The sequence below is a fragment of the Hipposideros armiger genome, unplaced genomic scaffold (genome assembly GCF_001890085.2).
Source record: "Hipposideros armiger isolate ML-2016 unplaced genomic scaffold, ASM189008v1 scaffold_698, whole genome shotgun sequence".
NCBI lineage: Eukaryota > Metazoa > Chordata > Mammalia > Chiroptera > Hipposideridae > Hipposideros > Hipposideros armiger.
Window position 1 is genome coordinate 818,653 of NW_017732048.1, and position 19,204 is coordinate 837,856.

Consider the following 19,204-nt stretch of genomic DNA (forward strand, 5'->3'; position numbering starts at 1 on the left):
CACTTTCCTCACAATTTTTCATTTCAGAAACCCTACTGAGACTCCATATTAACACCAAAATTGGGTTTGTTCTATATTAAATATGAACTATAAATAAATACTTGAGGTATATTAAGACAAAAAAAGTTTTGAACATTACACTTGGCTAAACAAATGTAAATTTACCATGCAAATCTAAACATTAAATTGTAATGTTTCCTACAGATTTTCTTTGACTTTTACACAAAGAAATAACTTCTCTACTCTTCAGAAACAGTAGCACATCTAAAATGAGATGATTTACCTCACTATCTTAGTCACATCTTGCTTTTGTTAATCAAAACTATTATATGCATGTGTAGCGTAGGAAGTGAGTGACTGAGAAAGAAGCCTGGGTGGGAGCCCTGAACTGGCCACGCTACAGTCCTACACAAGTCACCTTATCTCTCTGAGCCTCCATTTTCACAATCTGTGTGTTTTATTTGTTTGTTTGTTTGTTTGTTTGTTTGTTTGTTTGTTTTAGCTGAGCCATCCTGCCAACCAGCTCAGCGGCAGCTCAGCTCAGGCTGGGACTCGAACCGTTGTTGCTCAGAGCTCCCACACTTGAGCGAGCTCTTAACCAACTGAGCCAATTGGCCAGCCCTACAATATGTGTTTTTTTAAACAAAAATAAAAAACAAACAAACAAAAAAAACCAATAAAAATAATTATCTTGCAAACTTATTAGGAGGTTTAAAATGAATGATATATATTAAGTGCTTTACAAAATGCTAATTTGTTTCCTGTCTATTCCTCTTTTCTTCTCCCACTTTGGATCTGAACAACTTTTGACTGTTTTCAAGAATTTAAGCCACCTGCAAAGGATAAGGATTTCATAGTAATAAAGATAACCAAAGAATGTGCTCCAACACCCCACCCCACCTCCTGGGACTTTCTAAATTAATAGGCTAGATTCAAGGATAGTATATTTGCATATTAAATCCAAATAATATATTAATCTACAGAGTGTACAAAGGAACAAGATGATCTCTTTCTAAAACAAGTAATTATAAGCCTGAGCTCATGAAGAGTGGTAAACTTATAATAGGAGCTGTGACTAGAGAGTCACACAAACAATTTATTATTATTAACAAGCATATAAGAACCTCATATACATACAATTAAAAGGTGTCATCTATAAAATAGTCACTTTAGTTGGCTACATAATATTCCAATGATGCTACCAGAACCCAAAGCATTTTGAAGACAACTCTTACTTGGTACATATTCCAAAACTTCAGTCCCCCATGATGTATTACTTATTCTATACACACCAACAACACATTAATGATACACCTGCTATTTATAAACATCAGATACTTGAGGAAGTATAATACTAACATTGTGGCGTACAACTCATGCCAATTTCTTTGAATTCTGGCCTAATTAACCCAAAGGATTTCATAGACTGGCAGATGGTAGGATTTCATAGACTGGCAGATGGTAATGGGGAAAATGCTGTCTGAGAGAGAACTGGTGCCCAGTCATTGATTGCTGAACTGGATGACTACTTAAGGTAGAAAGTGGTACCTGATGAGTCCATAGTTTCCTATCCTGGAGTTCTGAGAGCGGCTCCTTTTCAAAATGTACTACCAAGAAGAGAGAGATTCGAAGAGTGTTGGAACACACGATCTTAGCTACAAAAAAAAAGTGTAATCCCACCAAAATTCTCTCAATGCAGTTTCTTAATGATCAGAGGGAAATTAAGAAAACACCACCTCTCTCCAACGTACCTATCTTTAGCTCCAACACAAAAGGAAACTCTCTCTTTGAAAGGATCAAAGATTTCCCATAGGTGTAGGGGAACCTGAGGCCCAAGGGTAGACAATATTCAGCAATATTCTCTGAAGACCTTCAGAATGCATCACGCTGACCAAAGTTTGATAGACACCAGTGTAATTACAGGCAACAATGGTTTTATGACTTAGCCAAACAAGACTACTCAAAGGGAAGTCCTTGTCCCTGAGACTACTGGCTCCACCCCTTGGAGACATAATTCGGTTGAATTGTAATAACGCTCTCCACAAACCACATGCAACCAAGAGAATCAGTTGACTGATGCCATTCCTAGGAAGAGAGGAAAACAACCTTGTGCCCAGGAATATCCACACAACCCCACCGGGACAGCCAAGGATGGAGGACAAAAAGGGCTGAATCATGGGATGGTTCAGCCAATCACACTCCTTCTGTGCGAGAGTGTGAACCAGCCAAGGAAACCGTTTCCCAAATTAGCCCAACATAAGCACAGGGTCTGTGGCAGAAACAGTGATGTTGGTATTTGGACCTAACAGTCCCTCTGAAATCTGAGTTGTCGTGATTCTTTTTCTGAGTAGCCAGATCCCCTGAGTTAACTCGCCATCAGTCCATAGCGCTGTTAGGAGGCATCTGTCTTAAGAACCATGTAGAAAGCATCCTGTGTGGCACCTAAGTCGATGTGATGTGCTGGGAGGTACTGGAAAGGGTTTGGATAATGAACCCAAAGGAACAGAAAAGGCCTCTCTCAGTTGACTTCCAGAAGGTCAGAGTAGAAAAGAATCAAAGGGTGATGTAAAATGCTCCTAACCCTGATAAAGTATTATAGGATTCGGTACGTCAGACCAGTTTATTTTAAATAGTTTTCAGACATTACTTAGGATCATATTCTAGGTCCAACTCACAGAGCTCCTCCTATACTATTCGGGGTGATGTTCAGACGTGTACTGCAGATATAGCTTTCCTGGCTTACTGACTCCGTTTCAGTAGCAACCACAGCAATTTTCCGTACGTAAGAAAGAGAACAATACAGATTTGCCAGTATTTCCAGGCATATAACTAAAATGACTGGGTGGGACTCAGTCTTACTGCTCTGGAATTCCTTTTTCCAACTATTCTGAGTGACAAGTTTACAATTCCTAACTACCCTTACGTCGGTCCTTCAGAGCTAAGAAAAAAAATCTCTGCAGCAATTTTCTTGGATGAGAAAGCCATGAGTTTCTTTCCGTCTTATGCATCTCAAATTACAGTTTCCAGCCATATTGTTTAGCACACTAGTTTTAAAACCTCTTGTGAAGGAATACTGGTGTTTATAGTCAAGCTATCAGATTTATGATTTAGCAGCCCCTTTACCTTACGATGGGGCAGGCAGACTAAAAGACTGAAATGAAGTAGCTGTTCCTTTTATCATGGGATGCATATGGTTCCTCTGAAGCATTTGAAAAATTCTACCTGATTTGTAACTCTGCTATGGCTTAAAAGGCTATTAACAGTGCTTTAGGGAAAGTTTAGCTTCCTCTTTTCAAATACGTATCTGCTTTAGTCTCTGAAAGCAAAAGTAACATGCTGCACTTCATTTTCCCGATCAGATTGCATAGTTGAAGCAAATTCATTTGTGCTTTGGAGCAGAACTCACAGTAGGTGTTCAGATCTTAAAAACTTGGATTTGTTAATGCAAAGTCAAGGTCAAGCTCACCTTTGTCTGGCGTGTATGCTAATGATATGCACCGCCATTACACTCGCTCGTGATTTTGTTTTAACCATGTACCTCAGCCTTATACCATATGGGAGCATGAGCATTAAAATTAACATAGCAGAAATGGTAACAAATCTATCTAAACTCCCCCCTTCTTGGAGAGCAGGGGAGGTAAAGGCTCTCAGTCTTGTTGAGGTATCCAGCCCTCAATCAACAGTGGCTGTGTATACTGAGTTTTGTTGGTTTGAGGATTGTGTCCTTAGAGGTTCAAAAAAGAAAGAAAGAAAAGAAGGCACGGGTGTTTCTCAAGTCACCATATTCAACTCAGCCAACAAAACTGAAGTCTGGTTTCAAGCGTCAGGAGGGAGGCTACGTGGCAGCAGGACTTTCTTCCAGCCCCGGATCTGGGGAGGAACTTATTGCTTCTGGGAAGGGGCCCGGATAGGTCTGTGCTGTGTACTGGATCCCTTTCTGCAGGCCAGTCTCTTCGTGGAACTCTCCCTGGGTGCTGAAAACTGGGCAAGATCTAGTCCGGGCAGACTTATCGGCACCATCGGGGTGGCCCACCATCTCACTCACAGTGCCCAGAGGGAATTCTCTCCACCGCTGCCTCTGCAGTGCGTCCTCCTTGTATTTAATGGAGTACCAGGCCAGAAAAATAAAAACAAAGCCAACAAATTTGAGGCCGGCCGCCAAACCGAAATAGACAAAACGAAATGATGTCACATTGTACTCCCAGCAAGAGCCTTGCACGCCACACTCTTGTTGCCACAGCATACAGGTGGTGTCAATTACTGCTCCAAAATAAATCGGAGTAGGAATATATGCTAGAGGTGTAGAGGAGGAGGAAAAAAAAGAAAGAGTATTTAGCACATCTCATAAGAGAAAACAGATTTGAAAATTAGCAAGGTGCTTTGTGTGCTCTGAAACCAAGAGGGGGGAGAGTGGCTTCCTTGTGTTACATGATTTTTAAAAAAGATATATCACGTCTTATATTTAATAGAAACTACATTGTAAATACTGTAAATCTTCAGGATGTGGTATTGATTTTTAGGATCATAAAAATGTCTATTGCTAAAAAAATGCAATTAGGGAGCCCTTTTAAACTTTAAAAGTTAGAGTTTGTCATTAAATACGCAAGAGGCAACATTAGAACGCTTTGTGACCCACTAAAATTCAGTATACTTAGTTCTTGTGGGTTCTAGTATTAAATGAGGAAAGCATTGTCCACTCTAAGTCAGAAACATATCAAATAGCAACGTTATAAAGGCACCTGGGGTATCAAAATAATTAGTGCATAAAATTCATCTTTGAAGCTTAGGAAACATCTGTGATGCGTAGTAGATTCATTTGGGGCCTATGGTATAGACATTTCTTTACTCCCATAATAAAGAAAGTCTACCCAAGTGGACTTCCTTCATTACATGCTACTCCCTTTGCCAAAATGTGCCCTTATCCCCATCTTCTTCACCTTGCGAATACCTACCCCTCCTTTAAACTCCTGACTCACTCAGATGCCACTATATTCCCGGTGCATTTTTCTATATACCTCCATTTAATCAACTATCACATAGTATATAAACTTTGCAAATCTGTCATCCATAAGTGCCTTGATGGCAGGGGCCATGCCTCTTATGCATCCCAAAGACCTACAGGACAACACGTGGATCTTCAATAGAAGTTTATAGAAGGAAGCAAGGGAGGAGGTGAAGAGAGAAAGGAGGAAAGGAGTGGGGGCAGGTGGGCTAATAGCCCAGGAGGCTGTGAGTGAAACATTTTTAAAATGCGTTGTAGTCACTTAAATGGAGGTAGGTTCACTATAATTAAAATTTAACATTTTAAAAACACTTAAAATTCTCTTTTTCCTTTAGAATTCAAAGAAACGGAAACTGGCTTTTTGTCCTAACTGCACTTTTTTATCATCAGTAGGACTTAAGGTTGAATTCAATAGTAAATGCCTAAAACATCCTCCCTCCACTTTGCAAAGTCCATCTGTTACCTTTCACCGCCACATCCAAATCGAAGCCCCCCAACTTCATGGTATCAGAGACAAGCAGAGCAAAAAGGAGGAACTATTTTTTTCTTTGCCTATTCAACTACCCCTTTGCCAAACAAATTTCCTTCTTTGAAAGCAATGTTTTAGTTTTCAGCTAGAAATATAAGGCATGCTTCTTACCTATATCAAAGTATGTCAGAGTTTCCTTTAACCAGCATGCTTTGAAAAATGGTACTTTCAGTAAAGTCCTATTGGTACCAAAAACCAAGCTACCCATGCAATACAATCAGAAGACTTTGAGGTTCACTGAAAAAGTACTCACTCTCAGACCGAGCCATCAACCATAACACATGACAAATTGAGAATTCCAGAGAGGATTAAGGTTTGAAAGGGTCAGCTGATACCAATTTAAAAGGTTTCAACCTTCAAAGCGGAAATTAAAATTTTGAATCAGGAATTTTTTTTTTTTTTTTGGTCCTGTGGACAGTGATGCTGATTACTGAGGGGGGAAAATAACAGCTGAAGAAAATCAACTGCCACTTAAGAAAGAAAAAAATACACCTGATGATGAGGAAGTCGGTTAAAAATACATTGAAATTGATCGAGAGAATGGACTACTTCACACGCAATTGGCCCAAGACATCACAGGGTGCTGCAGTGTTTGTAAAAATCAAAACAATATTCTTTATGCCCAAGTAAACTCTGTGACTTCCCACATGGACACCGCATGAAGTTCCCTCGTTAATAAATAAAGGGAAGTCCCTATATGTCAATTTGGGGATCTTTTTTCTTTTTACAATTTTTTATTTCTTTTCCTCAGAAAACTTGATAGGTATACTCTTTGCCCAATCCAATAAAATTACTGGAAAGAAGGAATTGAAATTTTTGCAAATAAAATGAGCACCAATCCCTATCATTTACATGTTAAAAAGGCACGAAGCGAAAAAACACGAGGATTATAAGCCCATCACAATTGTTTGGTTCAGTAGTTCTTACTGTACAAAACTCTCAGGGGAATTTAGTCCAAGTTTACGTTCACAGTGAAAAAGAAACTGACCTGAAGTTGGTTTTGTTTTTGTTTCCTCAAATGACAGAACTGGTAGCTTTTAGTTCAAATTAGAAAATAAAGAAGTTGTGCCCTTACCACTAAGCTGCAAAATCCTTGCTACTATAATGGTAACAAATGACTTTTTTAAAGGACAGTGAGAATTTGCCCTCTGCAAAGAGGAACTGAGAGGGACACTTGGAAATTGAGGAACATACCCAGCGTTCGCAATAAAACAAACTGCATTCCCAGAGCAAAAGGCCTCTCCTCATCTTCCACAGACCTGAGACGAAGGGAAAGAAAGAAACGTTTTTAAATTGTGGCCTCGAGAAAATGACGGTCAAATCAAGCCTGCTTAGCGCAGAGCCAGAGATAAAGAGATGCTATGGCAAAATACTGAATTCTCTAGAATTTACTAATCATAGCTAACTAAGCAAGACTGCTGATGGCTAAACCAGTGATTCAAGAGCTCCCCAATGAAGACACCAAAGAAATTCTGATCTACTCCAATTGTTTCCATGTAAATGCTCGTGGAGGGCCAAAGGGTCATGGCTGAAGGGCAGAATAGCTCTGAGCTTCCTAAATCAGTTGTTAAATTATAATTTATAATATGTATTTTATTCATATATTATATATTAATATATAATTTATATTTATATAAACATTATATATAATATAAATATAAATATTATATATAATATAACATATATATAATTTTATCCTAACTACTGCATTTTATCTTTGTTTGCCTGCACTTTCCAGAATGGTAGATGTGTACACTGAAAGTTACTCCCATAATTCCTCAAGGAACAGTACAGAGAAAAAAGGTTTTTTTAAAGTATAGTCAAGACATATAGGAAACAGGACAAAAGTTAGAGGAAAAAAATTAATCTCTCCCAGTCACCTCATTTTTTTCTTCTTTTCCTAAAACTTACGCTCGAAGTAATTCCCACACGGCAGGAAGATTGGAGTCTATTGATTTTGCAATTAGCAAAGATTAAAGAGTGCATTTTCTGAAGTTTTACGTTACGAGCCAACTGGTGATTTGCCACGTTTGAACACTATAAATTGAGCAGCCCTTATGGGGTGATTTAACATCTCTTGTAGCATCCAAGTTCAAAGACTAAAATTATTTAACACCTCCTATAGAACTAAAGTTCAAAGAATTAGATTATTAATGATCCCTATTTTTTCATGATGAAGTACCTTATCCTTCCTGTCCCATACACATAGGGTTGTAGGTATAGAATGCAAAATTCCCAGGGACCAGTGAGCTTGTCGTCTTTTCCCCAAGTTCTTTATTTTCGCATCGCATTTGCCCAATGCTGTACACATTGCTGATACTCCCTAAGTATCTGCTGATGGAGACATTGAGTGAATAAACCAGCAGGCCTTTCCCCATGCTATTGTCTTACTGTCAAGGAACGAATTGATGGGGAAGCACCCATCTCAGCATCCCATAGAGGAGAAGCCAGATTATGCAGAATAATCAGCCAAGCAGCCGAATGGCCAGGCTAAGAAAGACGGCTCAGCAGGTGCTTTCCACCAGGTGCCCAGCATATCCCGGTACTGAGGAGCCAAAGGAAGACTAAGGACTGACTCTCCTCACTCTGTGCCCTGGGCACTGCAGCCCGCAGCCCCCCGAAAGCTGCTGTGGGTGTGCTCTCGTCTCCACCATGCTGTCCCCTTCCTTCCTTTGCCGTCCGCAGTCTTCACTGCAAATACCAACACACTGATTTGAATGCGCGAGTGTCAACATTTTTAAGAGGGCTTCCATTAAGTTAACGTCCACATTCTCGTATAAGCGAGAGAACACAAGCGGGATCTAGGGTGGCAAAGAAAGCACAGCGCGAACGCCCGAAAATTAACATTCTCCAGTCGGCCCTATCCTTGTACAGCTCCACAATTTTATATGGCAGTAAAATTAATGAAATCAGCATTTTGAACTGCAGGCTCAACATAAGCTATCACTGATCCCGGAGGTATTAACGATCTACAAGGTTAGAGATAATGTTTTTCGCTGTATGCACGACTTAGCAACTTCAGCAACATGGCTTCCTGCCTCCCCTGGGGTCAGGCTTCTTGGAGCTAACACAGTGACAGCTTTCAGCTCCTGAAGTAGAACCTTGGAGGGCAGAGACTCGGGAACCAAAGGTGCCCAAAAGCATTTTCCCTAAACTATAGGAGTAAAACCCATCTAAACAAAGGAAGTTCTGGGGCCGGCCAAGTGGCGCGTTGGTTAAGAGCTGGCTTCGGATGCCAGCTCTGAGCAGCAGGGCCCTGGTTCAGATCCCACATAGGCCAGGACACTGCCCTCCACAGCTGAGATGCTGAACAACAGCTCAACCTGGAGCTGGGCTGCCATGAGTCGCCGGTGACGGCATAGGCTGCAGCCCCTGCTGCAGTGGGTTGCCATGAGCTACCATGAGTGGCCGGCAGCCAGCGTGAGCTGCCAAGAGCCTCTGTGAGCGGCCGTCCAGAGGCCAGTGACCAATCTGCCTCACCCGGGAAGAGCGCAATGATGGTACCAACATGGGCCAGTGAAGCAACGTCCTCCACAACTAGACTGAAGAACAAAATGACAGCAACTTGTCTGTTCCCCTTCCCCTGACTCCCTAGTGCTGCTCCCCTCCCCCAATTCCCGAATAAAATCTTTAAAAAAAAAAAAAAGAAAGTTCTGGGCTATGCAATGTTACAAGTTTCCTTTCCCCTTCTAACATGAGATAGTTCACTTCCAAGCTCGCAAAGCAAACATTGGAGTGCCTGAACAGTCTAATTTTGCTTTTCTCTCTGCTTTTCCACATCAGTCCCCAGCCCTGGAATATGTACTCTGACAAGTCTGAGTGCATAACCCCCACCCCCACCCCCAGAAGTTCAATGCTGCTCTCACCTGAGTGTCACTATGATGGCTGATGGCTGAGCACATGCTGTGATGAAGGTGACTATGAAAAGAAAAATTAAGAACGGGATGAGGGTACTGCAGGTCCGTTTGCACTTCCCAGACACAGCATAGCCATTCTCGTTGAGATACGTTTTGACAATAACCACGCGGAGCTGACTGTGCTGTCCCACTGTGGGTGGGGTGATCACTTGCCGGCTTTGGACACAGGTGCATTCCGTGTAATTCCTTATCTAAGTGAAGGTAATAAAGATCAGTTGGGTGCCAATCAAAAGCAAAACTCAGCACAGGAATGTTAAGACAAAGTTAAAGTGCTCCAAAGTAACTCTAGTAATTAAAACCATGCAAAATATTTACTTAGAAGGATCTTCCTCATTGCTCACAATAGGGGTCCAAAATTTCTGATACCAAAGTCCACTGGTCAAAATTGTTTAAACCTAAACTTTCCTAAGCAGCTTTCAGTGCTCAGTTCTAGAACATTCATACTGGGTGCACTCAATTTTGGTCATAATTAAATGCTGCTTTAATTGCTATTTAACTCTTGGGCTCTTCAATAAGAGAAGCCCTCAAAAACAGGAACCGAGCCTTATTTTTTTGTGTGTTCAGCAGAGCACCTCGCATAGCTCTGAATGCAGACAGGACCTCACGTAAATATCTGTCATATAAATGTAGATCTTTCATACGGAAAACCTTGATGACTTCTGTGCCAATAATAGTGCAAAGAGCATCAGCTGTTTCATTGGAAACCAGCTAATTCAAGGGACTAAAAAGGGGCTTCAATGGAACAGTCAATTAAGCTTCCTGCCTATTATGTTGCTTTTAGTAACTGAACATCAGCTGAATTCACTCACTATCATTGTGACCTCTCAGCCACTTGGAAAGGCAGCTGGAACAAATATGGAGATGGGGCACTGCTGGGCTGTCTATGCATCAAGGGCTGCTGGTCACATTTTAAGAATGAGGGCTGCCCCAGAGGGCACGCTCACCCCCAGGGAAGGACTTGGCCATGGAGACAAACACATCTCCTTGTCTCTTTCAAGTTGGTCACACGCTGGAGCTCGCCAATTATAGAACGGGGAGCCAGCAACAGGAATCCTCAATGTATCGTTCTAGTTTGAAACTCAGAAGTATGATATTTCAAAACACAAGCAGTCAGCGGTATAATTCCTCATCACTACACAGAACAAGGAAGTGTACCTAGCCTTTCTGCAGCCTCCCACCATCTGTTTTTATGCAAAGAATGAAACTAGGCTCAATAAGGATCTGAGTAGACTATGAAAACCTTCCCCAACAGTATTACAGCCTATTTATAGTTCATGGGCAAGGGAATTCTCAAAATAGCCTCTTCTTGAACTGACAGAAATATCGTTACTCTGAAAGCCAAAAAAAATAGTCTGAACTGATAATCTATGAAAAATGGCCACTGCCCATCTTCACAGACTTTCATTAGGGGAGGTATACTCCTATTCTTTTCTATCAGCACCAAATGTGGCCATCTTGACCTTCGAATCTATCAGACAGCCCAGTCCGAATACCAAATGACAGGCCCAGCACTCAACCTTCTCAAGTTTCACTGAGTTGGCACGGAATGTAAAGTAGAAGAGGGCTGATAGGGGAGCAAATCGCTACACCCCAACACTCCAGTCATTCCTGGGAAAAGATGGCAGTATTGCATCATTTCCTTTCCTCTGGATTTTTGTCACAGGTATTTTGTAGGTTATTTGAAGTTTCTTGAGAAGGGAGACTGAAGTCATGTGTTTGCCCCTGAATGCTAACACATCCTGTCACAGGATGTTAGATTAACAACAGTTCAGGAATGTGTGAAATATACTCACCCCAGTGCTAAGATTACCACTGTTAACACAGCCAGCCAGACAAGGGTTAAAGTATGTAATTCCATCTGATCCACAGACTGGCTCATACTCATGTATTTTACATCCACAATTAACATTGCAGCTTCCAGTCAGGTTCCTATGAGGCATGGTGAGAGAGGGTCTAAGAGAGAAAAGAATCAGAGCATGAGTGACATTTACTAACATTAAACTAATAGGGAAGTTCTTGATGTCAAATAATTTGTCCACTTTAGAGAAGATAGTCCCATTAAATCAAAGCTATGGTATCGTACAGTAGACATCCTAGATAATTATTTTTATGACTTGAAAACGAAACGTAAAGAAAAAGGTTACAATTTTCTGGTACCACAGATTTAGTACCAAATTATGTGTCCTGCCTCAATTCTACCCTCCATCTTGGTGCCAAGGACCTGGTCTCAACCTCTGGGCTCAGCAGTTCTAACCCTCACATAACTAACTACTCACTTAACTGTAGACACTTGGCTCTATGTCTTAAAAAATCTGGGCCTCAATTTCCTTAACTGTAACATGGAGAAAATACTTTTTTGGGCCAAATCAATAACATCATTATGAGGGCACAAACATGAACTATATCAATCACAGTTGTCAACACAAGTTCCTTTAACCGAAACGTTTACTTGTTTGAGAATAAATTATCAAAGAAAGACATGGGGCGTGATTTTCAAAGTAACATAAATATAAAAAAAGGGGAGGCAAGTAAGGGGATATAGGGCTGTAGAGAGCAGTATAAGGAAATAGCTGTGAAAAAACAGAAACAGGTAGGTCCCCATGGGAGACCCATGGACGAATGAAAAAGGGGCTCTGTAGTGCTCACAGCCAATGAGTTCTTTCCTTTGCTTTTGTGTCCACCATTTTTAGGTGTCACTGATGAAATACTATTCGTAAAGTATTTCATATGAGGTAGCAATAGCAGATCCTTCATTCATCTATCTAGCTACACATCAACCATCCATTCAACAAATATTCTGGAATGTCCGTTCTGTGCATGGACTTATCTTTAATGTCTATGTTGAGTAAACCACTCGCCAGCAGCATAGCCTATCCCAACCATATGTATTAATCTATAAACATGAAGCTTTGTTTATTCATAGGCTTTTCTCCTGTGGCCTCTTTCACACTTTGATAACTGAGTCTTCAAATTTTCATGGAAGGAACAAATTTATAGCAATACTTAAACCTTATCAAGAAAGGCTTCAAAAAGGCAAAAATAAAATAAACCCTGTTATTCACTCAGGTCACTCCACAGAAGAAATTTTATCACGAGATATTGATAACAGTTTCACTAGAGAATTTGGGAGTGATCTGGCCAGAAATGCTAGTTCACGTGAAGGGCTGGTAGTAGCCTATCTAAATGCACCAGGTGGTAGGAAGGCAAGACCGGGAGTGGTGACAAGGAGAATGAAATGCACCTGTGTGAAGCTGAGGCAAGGTCTGAATTAACAGACTATATCTATTTGATTTCTATAATAGTAGCACTTTGGGGCAATAAAACTACACAGAGACAAGTAACTTCAGGGGAATATCCCAGCCCCCGAGATTTTGGAGCTATGTAGAACTGAGTGAATCATCCCTTCCAGCAGTCACTGCCAAACACAGACAGCTGAGAAAATGCTTCCTCATTTCATAGCTCAATAAATCATCCCTGCAGGCGGCTGGGTGGCTCAGTTGGTTAGAGTGCATTCTCTGAACAACAGGGTTGCCAGTTCGATTCCCACATGGGCCAGTGAGCTGCGCCCTCCGCAACTAGATTGAAGACAAAAGACTTGAGCTAAGCTGCCGATGGGCAGCCGGATGGCTTAGTTGGCTAGAGTGGGTGCTCTTAACAAAAAGGTTACTGGTTCGAGTCCCACACGGGATGGTGGGCTGTGCTCCCTGCAACTAGATTGAAAATGGTGACTGGACTTGGAGCTGAGCTGCGCCCTCCACAACCAGATTGAAGACAACTACTTGACTTGGAGCTGATGGGTTGGAAAAACACACTGTTCCCCAATAAAGTTAAAAAAAAAAGAAAAAGAAAAAAAAATCATCCCTGGAAAAGTTCTGGCCCAGTAGCTCAAGTCACAAAACCAGAAGATGGTATAATAGATTTTAGTTTCAACTCAAAGAGATGACACTTGATAAATGAAAGATGATAAAACTAGAATTAAGAAATGATTTATCAAGACTTAGTTAGTACTGGTGTGGGGCCGGCCGAGTGGCGCGTTGGTTAAGAGTTGGCTTCGGACGCCAGCTCTGAGCAGCAGGGCCCTGGTTCAGATCCCACATGAGGGCCAGTGACACTGCCCTCTACAGCTAAGATGGTGAACAACAGCTCGACCTGGAGCTGGGCTACTGTGAGTCGCCATCCAATGGCTGGTGAGCAACTGCCTCACCCGGGAAGAGCGCAATGATGGTGCCAACTTGGGCCAGTGGAGCAACGTCCTCCACTGCTAGACTGAAGAGCAAAACGACAGCAACTTGTCTGTTCCCCTCCCCCAATCCCCAATAAAATCTTTTTTAAAAAAAAAGACTTAGCACTGGTAAAAAATTCTGTACGTGGACATCAAATTTAACCCCATTTAACAAAATTATTGTAAGAAAAGGGAGAGTGAAGAGTAGTAACTCATAATATGTAATGTGCTTATATTAAGTATTACTTAAGCCACGGTTTTCACAGTAAATCCTGCCTCTTTGGCTGCAAGGTACTCGTCTTGCACACCTGTGTGAAATACAGCTCAGCAGACACAGGAGAACAACAACACATTTCCTAATTAAAACCACAGGGAAATTGTGGGTGTGGAAACGTAATTACTTCAGCTGGGCCAGGATATTTAGGTAGAGCTCCTAGGATCTTTCATAACAAAAAAAATCATCAGATTCTCAAATCTGAAGTATTGTCTATTGTATTGCATTGCATTGCATTGTAGTTAGAACACTTAATATGAGATTTACCCTGTTAACAAATCTTTAAGTGTACTATACACTTGTTGGCTATAGGCACGACATTGTACAGCAGACCTCTACAGCTTATCCATCTTACTTGACAGGAACTTTACACCAGTAAAGTAACTTCATATTCATAACTTCATGATCAGTAACTTCGTATTTCCCCTCCTTCTCCCACTTGGCCCCTGGCAACCACCGTTCCACTCTTTGATTCTATTCATCTATTTTAGATACCTTGTATAAGTGGAATCATGCAGTATGTGTCTTTCTGTGACTTGCTTACTTCACTTAGCATAATGTCCTCAAGGTCTATCCATGTTGTCACATATGGCAGAATTTCCTTTTTTGTAAGGCTGAATAATATTTGATTGTATGTATATATCACATTTCCTTTATCTATTCATTATCTGTTGATGGACAATTAGGTTGTTTCCACATCTTGGTTATCAAATCTGAATTTTCTAAGAGAACCACTAGTAACATGTCAGGTTCACTCTACAAAAAGACTGTGACTCTATTTTGGCTCAAAAGGAAAAGTTCATCCTGGGGGGAGGGGGGTTGTTACTTTGTGAGGGTGAAAAGGTAACTATTGCATTGTTCTGTACACCTGAAACTAACAATAAAAAAATTAAAAAAAAAAAAAAGAAAAGTTCATCCTTCTAAAACATCCCACCTCCATCCCAGGCATCTACATGCCTCTTGAGTACTTGATGCTAATTCGAAGGACTTAATTCAGTCACTAAGTCCTTTAGATGGATGTAGACAGCTCAGATATTTATTTGCATCAAGTTTTTACTAGTTTCAGCATAATTATGAGTAACTTCCCTGAGCAGAGAATTTGCAAACATAAGTTTAAATATTTAAATGCTTCAAACTGGAGGTTGAGAGTGGGGAAAAGAGACATGGACTTCTTATTTTCTATCCTCTTGAGGTATTTTAATTTCTCAACCATAGTGTTTTTACTGTAATAATACTTATAACTAAGTGTGATTCACATTATCACCAATTTTACATATGAGGAAACCAGGACTCAACAATATTAGGTCACCTTTTTGCAAGGTCACACAACTAGAAAATTATGGCACTAGTAATTGCCCTTGAAAATAATACAATTTTTGACAAAGGAGTTTGAGGGGAGAAGGGGAGAGATTCTTGGGGCCTCTGTTTATTCAATAATGCAGAATAGTAGATTGTACAAAAAGAAAAATAAGACTAGGGTAAAGAAACAAAATACTTGAAGAAAGAGTTTTTTTGTTTGTGTGGTTTGGTTTGTTTGGTTTATTTTATTTTATTTTATTTTAATAACCATCATGGGGCACAGGAAAGGAAGCTGACTAGAGCCAAGGAAATAGATTGCTCAGCAAAGATGCAGGGCTGCTAATATTGGAACTCATAAATTTGTAATGGAGCCAATCAGCACAATTATATCATTTTTGCCCAGTTACACTGGGGAGTCCAGAATCTGCTGATTCAGGATTGGCAAGACAGGTGTGGTGTTAATCAAGGGCTTTGAAAGTCTTGAGGCGACTTGCAGTTTAAAAGCAAGTAAACCACTGAGTCTGCTTTCAACCCCTTCTGAGAACGCACTTAAAATAAAAGGAAGATTAAAAGGAATAAACTAGCAAAGAGAAATGGAAGGAGTGATACCAAACTTCATGCAAAGAGCAAGTGGACAGGCATAGGCTTTACGTAAGATGAGCAGATGCCACCTTGGAGAGGAGACAGCCTGCCCCATGGAACCTCCACAAGGCTCTGAGTTCAAACTCAGCAGATGCAACAGCGGGCAAAAGGGAATGTGAAGCTGAAAACAATGAGACTCATTGGAGATCGGAGGGAGAGAAAACTGCATCGCTGGGCGCTTCCATTTTCCTCTACTCACCCACCTCCATCCCCAATTGAGAGCCCAGAAATCCATCAGAAAGCTCTTCTCTAAAGAAATTGGAAGACGTTTTTTAAACTAACCTTCTACTCTAGAAATTGGAAGACATTTTCTAAACCAAGCTTCAATGCTTAGGTGTTGAAATATTAGAATAAAACTTTGTCATCCTTGTATCTAAGGAGGAGTAGCTGACACAACCTGAGAGATGCTAGGCTGAGTGTTGTCAACCTATAAAGGCCAAAATAAATGAACAGAACAACTGACCCTTAAAATCAAATGGTAAAATGTAAGGCATAGCAATAAAGTAAAAAAAATAAATTTTAATTATACACACAGAGAGATCTGTGAAGATTTTGCTCTCTAAAACATCAGGATGCTATGAAAAGGGAACACCCAGAATACAACAACAAAAAACAGTATCCTCAAAATAAAATAAATTCACATAAAGAATAAAAAACAAGGTCTGTTCTGGAAAAATCTCTCATAGCAAAAAACAGTAGAAATATGAGAGAACAAATTAAACACAGAGGCAACCAGTCCACACATTCTAATATCTAATTAGCAGGAGTCTTGGAAAATACAGAAAAAAAAAGAAAAGAATGAGTAAAGCTATAGTAGAAGAAATTTTCTGGGGTACAAAACAAACAAGCATATGAGATTAAGAAGGTTCAGAGAGTGCCTAATACAATAAATGAAAGCCCTGTACCAAGACATTCATTCATCTATTCATTCATTCATGTAACAAACATCATGAATTGTTTTGAATGGTGGGGGTAGAACTACTATGGAGACAGCTAGTAACTATTCTCAAGAAGCTTATATTGTAGAGACAAAAGACAAGGGCAAAGCAAATAATTTAAAAGGGTAAGTTCAGGACCGGCCGAGTGGCACATTGGTTAAGAATTGGCTTGGGACGCCAGCTCTGAGCAACAGAGCCCTGGTTCAGGTCCCACATGAGGGCCAGTGACACTGCCCTCCACAGCTAAGATGATGAACAACAGCTCGCCTGGAGCTGGGCTGCCGTGAGTCGCCGGTGACGACGTAGGCTGCAGTGGGGCTGGCCGGCAGCTGGTGTGAGCTACCATGAGCTGCCATGAGCCTCCGTGAGCGGCTGTCCAATGGCCAGTGAGTGACTGCCTCACCCGGGAAGAGTGCAATGATAATACCAACTTGGGCCAGTGAAGCGATGTCCTCCACAACAAGACTGAAGAACAAAAGGACAGCGACCTGTCTGTTCCCCTTCCCTGATTCTCCAACGCTGTTCCCCTCCCCCAATTCCCCAATAAAATCTTAAAAAAAAAAAAAGGGTAAGTTCAGATAGTGATAAGTGCTATGAGGAAACTAAGAAGGCGTAATGTGATACAGAATGGGGGAATGAAATCTTACCATGTGCGACAACATGGATGGACCTAGAGAACATTATGCTAGGCGAAATAAGTCAGAACAGAAAAGACAAATACCATATGATCTCACTTACATATGGCATCTAAATAACAAAATAAACAAACAAACAAAACAGAAACAGACTCATAGAAACAGAGAACAAACTGATGGTTGCCAAATGGGGTGGGAGTTGGGGGACTGGGTGAAAAAGGTGAAGGGATTAAGAAGCACAAATTAGTCGTTACAAAATAGTCATGGGGATGTAAAGTACAGTATGGGGAATATACTCAATAATATGGTAATAACTATGTATGGTGCCAGGTGGGTGGGTGATACTAGGCCAATCGAGGAGATCACTTTGCACGTTATGTAAATGTCTAACTACTACACTGTACACCTGAAACTAATATAAAATAATATTGCATGTCAACTGTAATTGAAAAACTCAAAAAAAAAAGGAAACATATAGTAGTAAACTTGGGGGGGAGGGGAAAAAGGGATGAGAGCATTACCTTAGATTGGGCAAAAAGGGCAAGTCTGATGAGAAAATGATAATAGAAGGGTCCAGCCAAGACAAAACTTGAGGGTAGAGCTTTTCTTTTGAGGTGTCACAACATCTTGAAAAAAAATATCCTAAAAACTTCCAAATAAAGTTGGTCACAGAGAAATGAGAACCGGGGCTGGTATCAGACTTCTCATCAGCAACTTGAGGTGCCAGATTACAAATAAGTCTACGGCTTCAAACTTCTCAGAAAAACAACTTTTTAACCTATAATTCTATACCCACTCAAACTCTCATTTAAACGTGAGAGGAGAATAAAGACCCTTTAATACACTTAAAGGCTCAGAAGGTTTTCCTCCCCAGGTATCCTTCCCTAGGAAGTTATCCAAGGATTTTTCTCTGGCAAAATGAGTTAACAAATAAAGAACTAGTAGATACAATTGAGATCTGTGAAAAGACGTTCCAAGATATAAATTATGCCAAGAGAGCAACCAGTTCAATTGAACCAAAGCATGGAAAGTTCCAGAAAAAAGGAGTCAATAAAACAGAAATTATGATTGAGAATTTAGAAAAATATATGGGCATAATAAAGGCCAGCAGTAAGAGAAAACAAAAACAAAAACAGGCCTTTAGAACTTATGGATAAATAACACAGGAAAGTTGTGGTTCAAATATGATACAATTTTAATCAAATTCCCATCCCTACTCTACTTAGTACCTTCTTTCTTCTACCTCTCTATTTTCTGGAGAAAATGAACCAAACGAACTATGCTTAAGAGCACCACACATAAAGGAGACCTTTGGTGAGATACCGGAATGACGACAGCAGAATTAGGTAAAAGTTTACAAAATGAACAATAGGACCTCGGCCCCTTCTTACTACTATCACCCAGCTCTAAAATGCCAGCAGCTAGGCTTACAACCCTGAACGCCCCCAAACACAGCCCCAGCTGAGAGACTGGAGCTGAAGTACCTCAGAGGTAAGACCTCAGGTTCTGACACTGAGCACCCCAATGAAAATGCCAGCTGTCCCTCCTCCAATTATCCAACAATGAGATACACCAAGTGACAAGCCCTACCTTCAGACACAGAGCACTTACTCAACTTCTTAAATTCATATTCTTCAATATTAAGAGAAAGCTGGGATCACCAGAAATTTTAGAGAAGCTTCCCACTCAATCAAGACAGCAAATTAAATAGAAATTAGGCACTCGTACTACATAGAGACAATTCAG

At 40.6% G+C, this 19,204-nt stretch overlaps 1 protein-coding gene across 1 annotated transcript in view; it reads right to left on the bottom strand.

Moving 5' to 3' along the window:
* Nucleotides 1-622: 622 nt before the first annotated feature.
* Nucleotides 623-19,204, bottom strand: part of LOC109373274 (solute carrier organic anion transporter family member 5A1-like) — an 82,779-nt gene continuing 64,197 nt past the window's right edge. Inside the window, exons 5-8 of the mRNA XM_019627011.1 lie at nt 11,242-11,401; nt 9,398-9,639; nt 6,726-6,790; nt 623-4,293 (exon numbers count right to left, since the gene is read on the bottom strand). Coding sequence (XP_019482556.1) covers nt 3,836-4,293; nt 6,726-6,790; nt 9,398-9,639; nt 11,242-11,401 — 925 coding nt within the window. The 3' untranslated portion in view covers nt 623-3,835. The remainder of the gene's footprint in view (nt 4,294-6,725; nt 6,791-9,397; nt 9,640-11,241; nt 11,402-19,204) is intronic.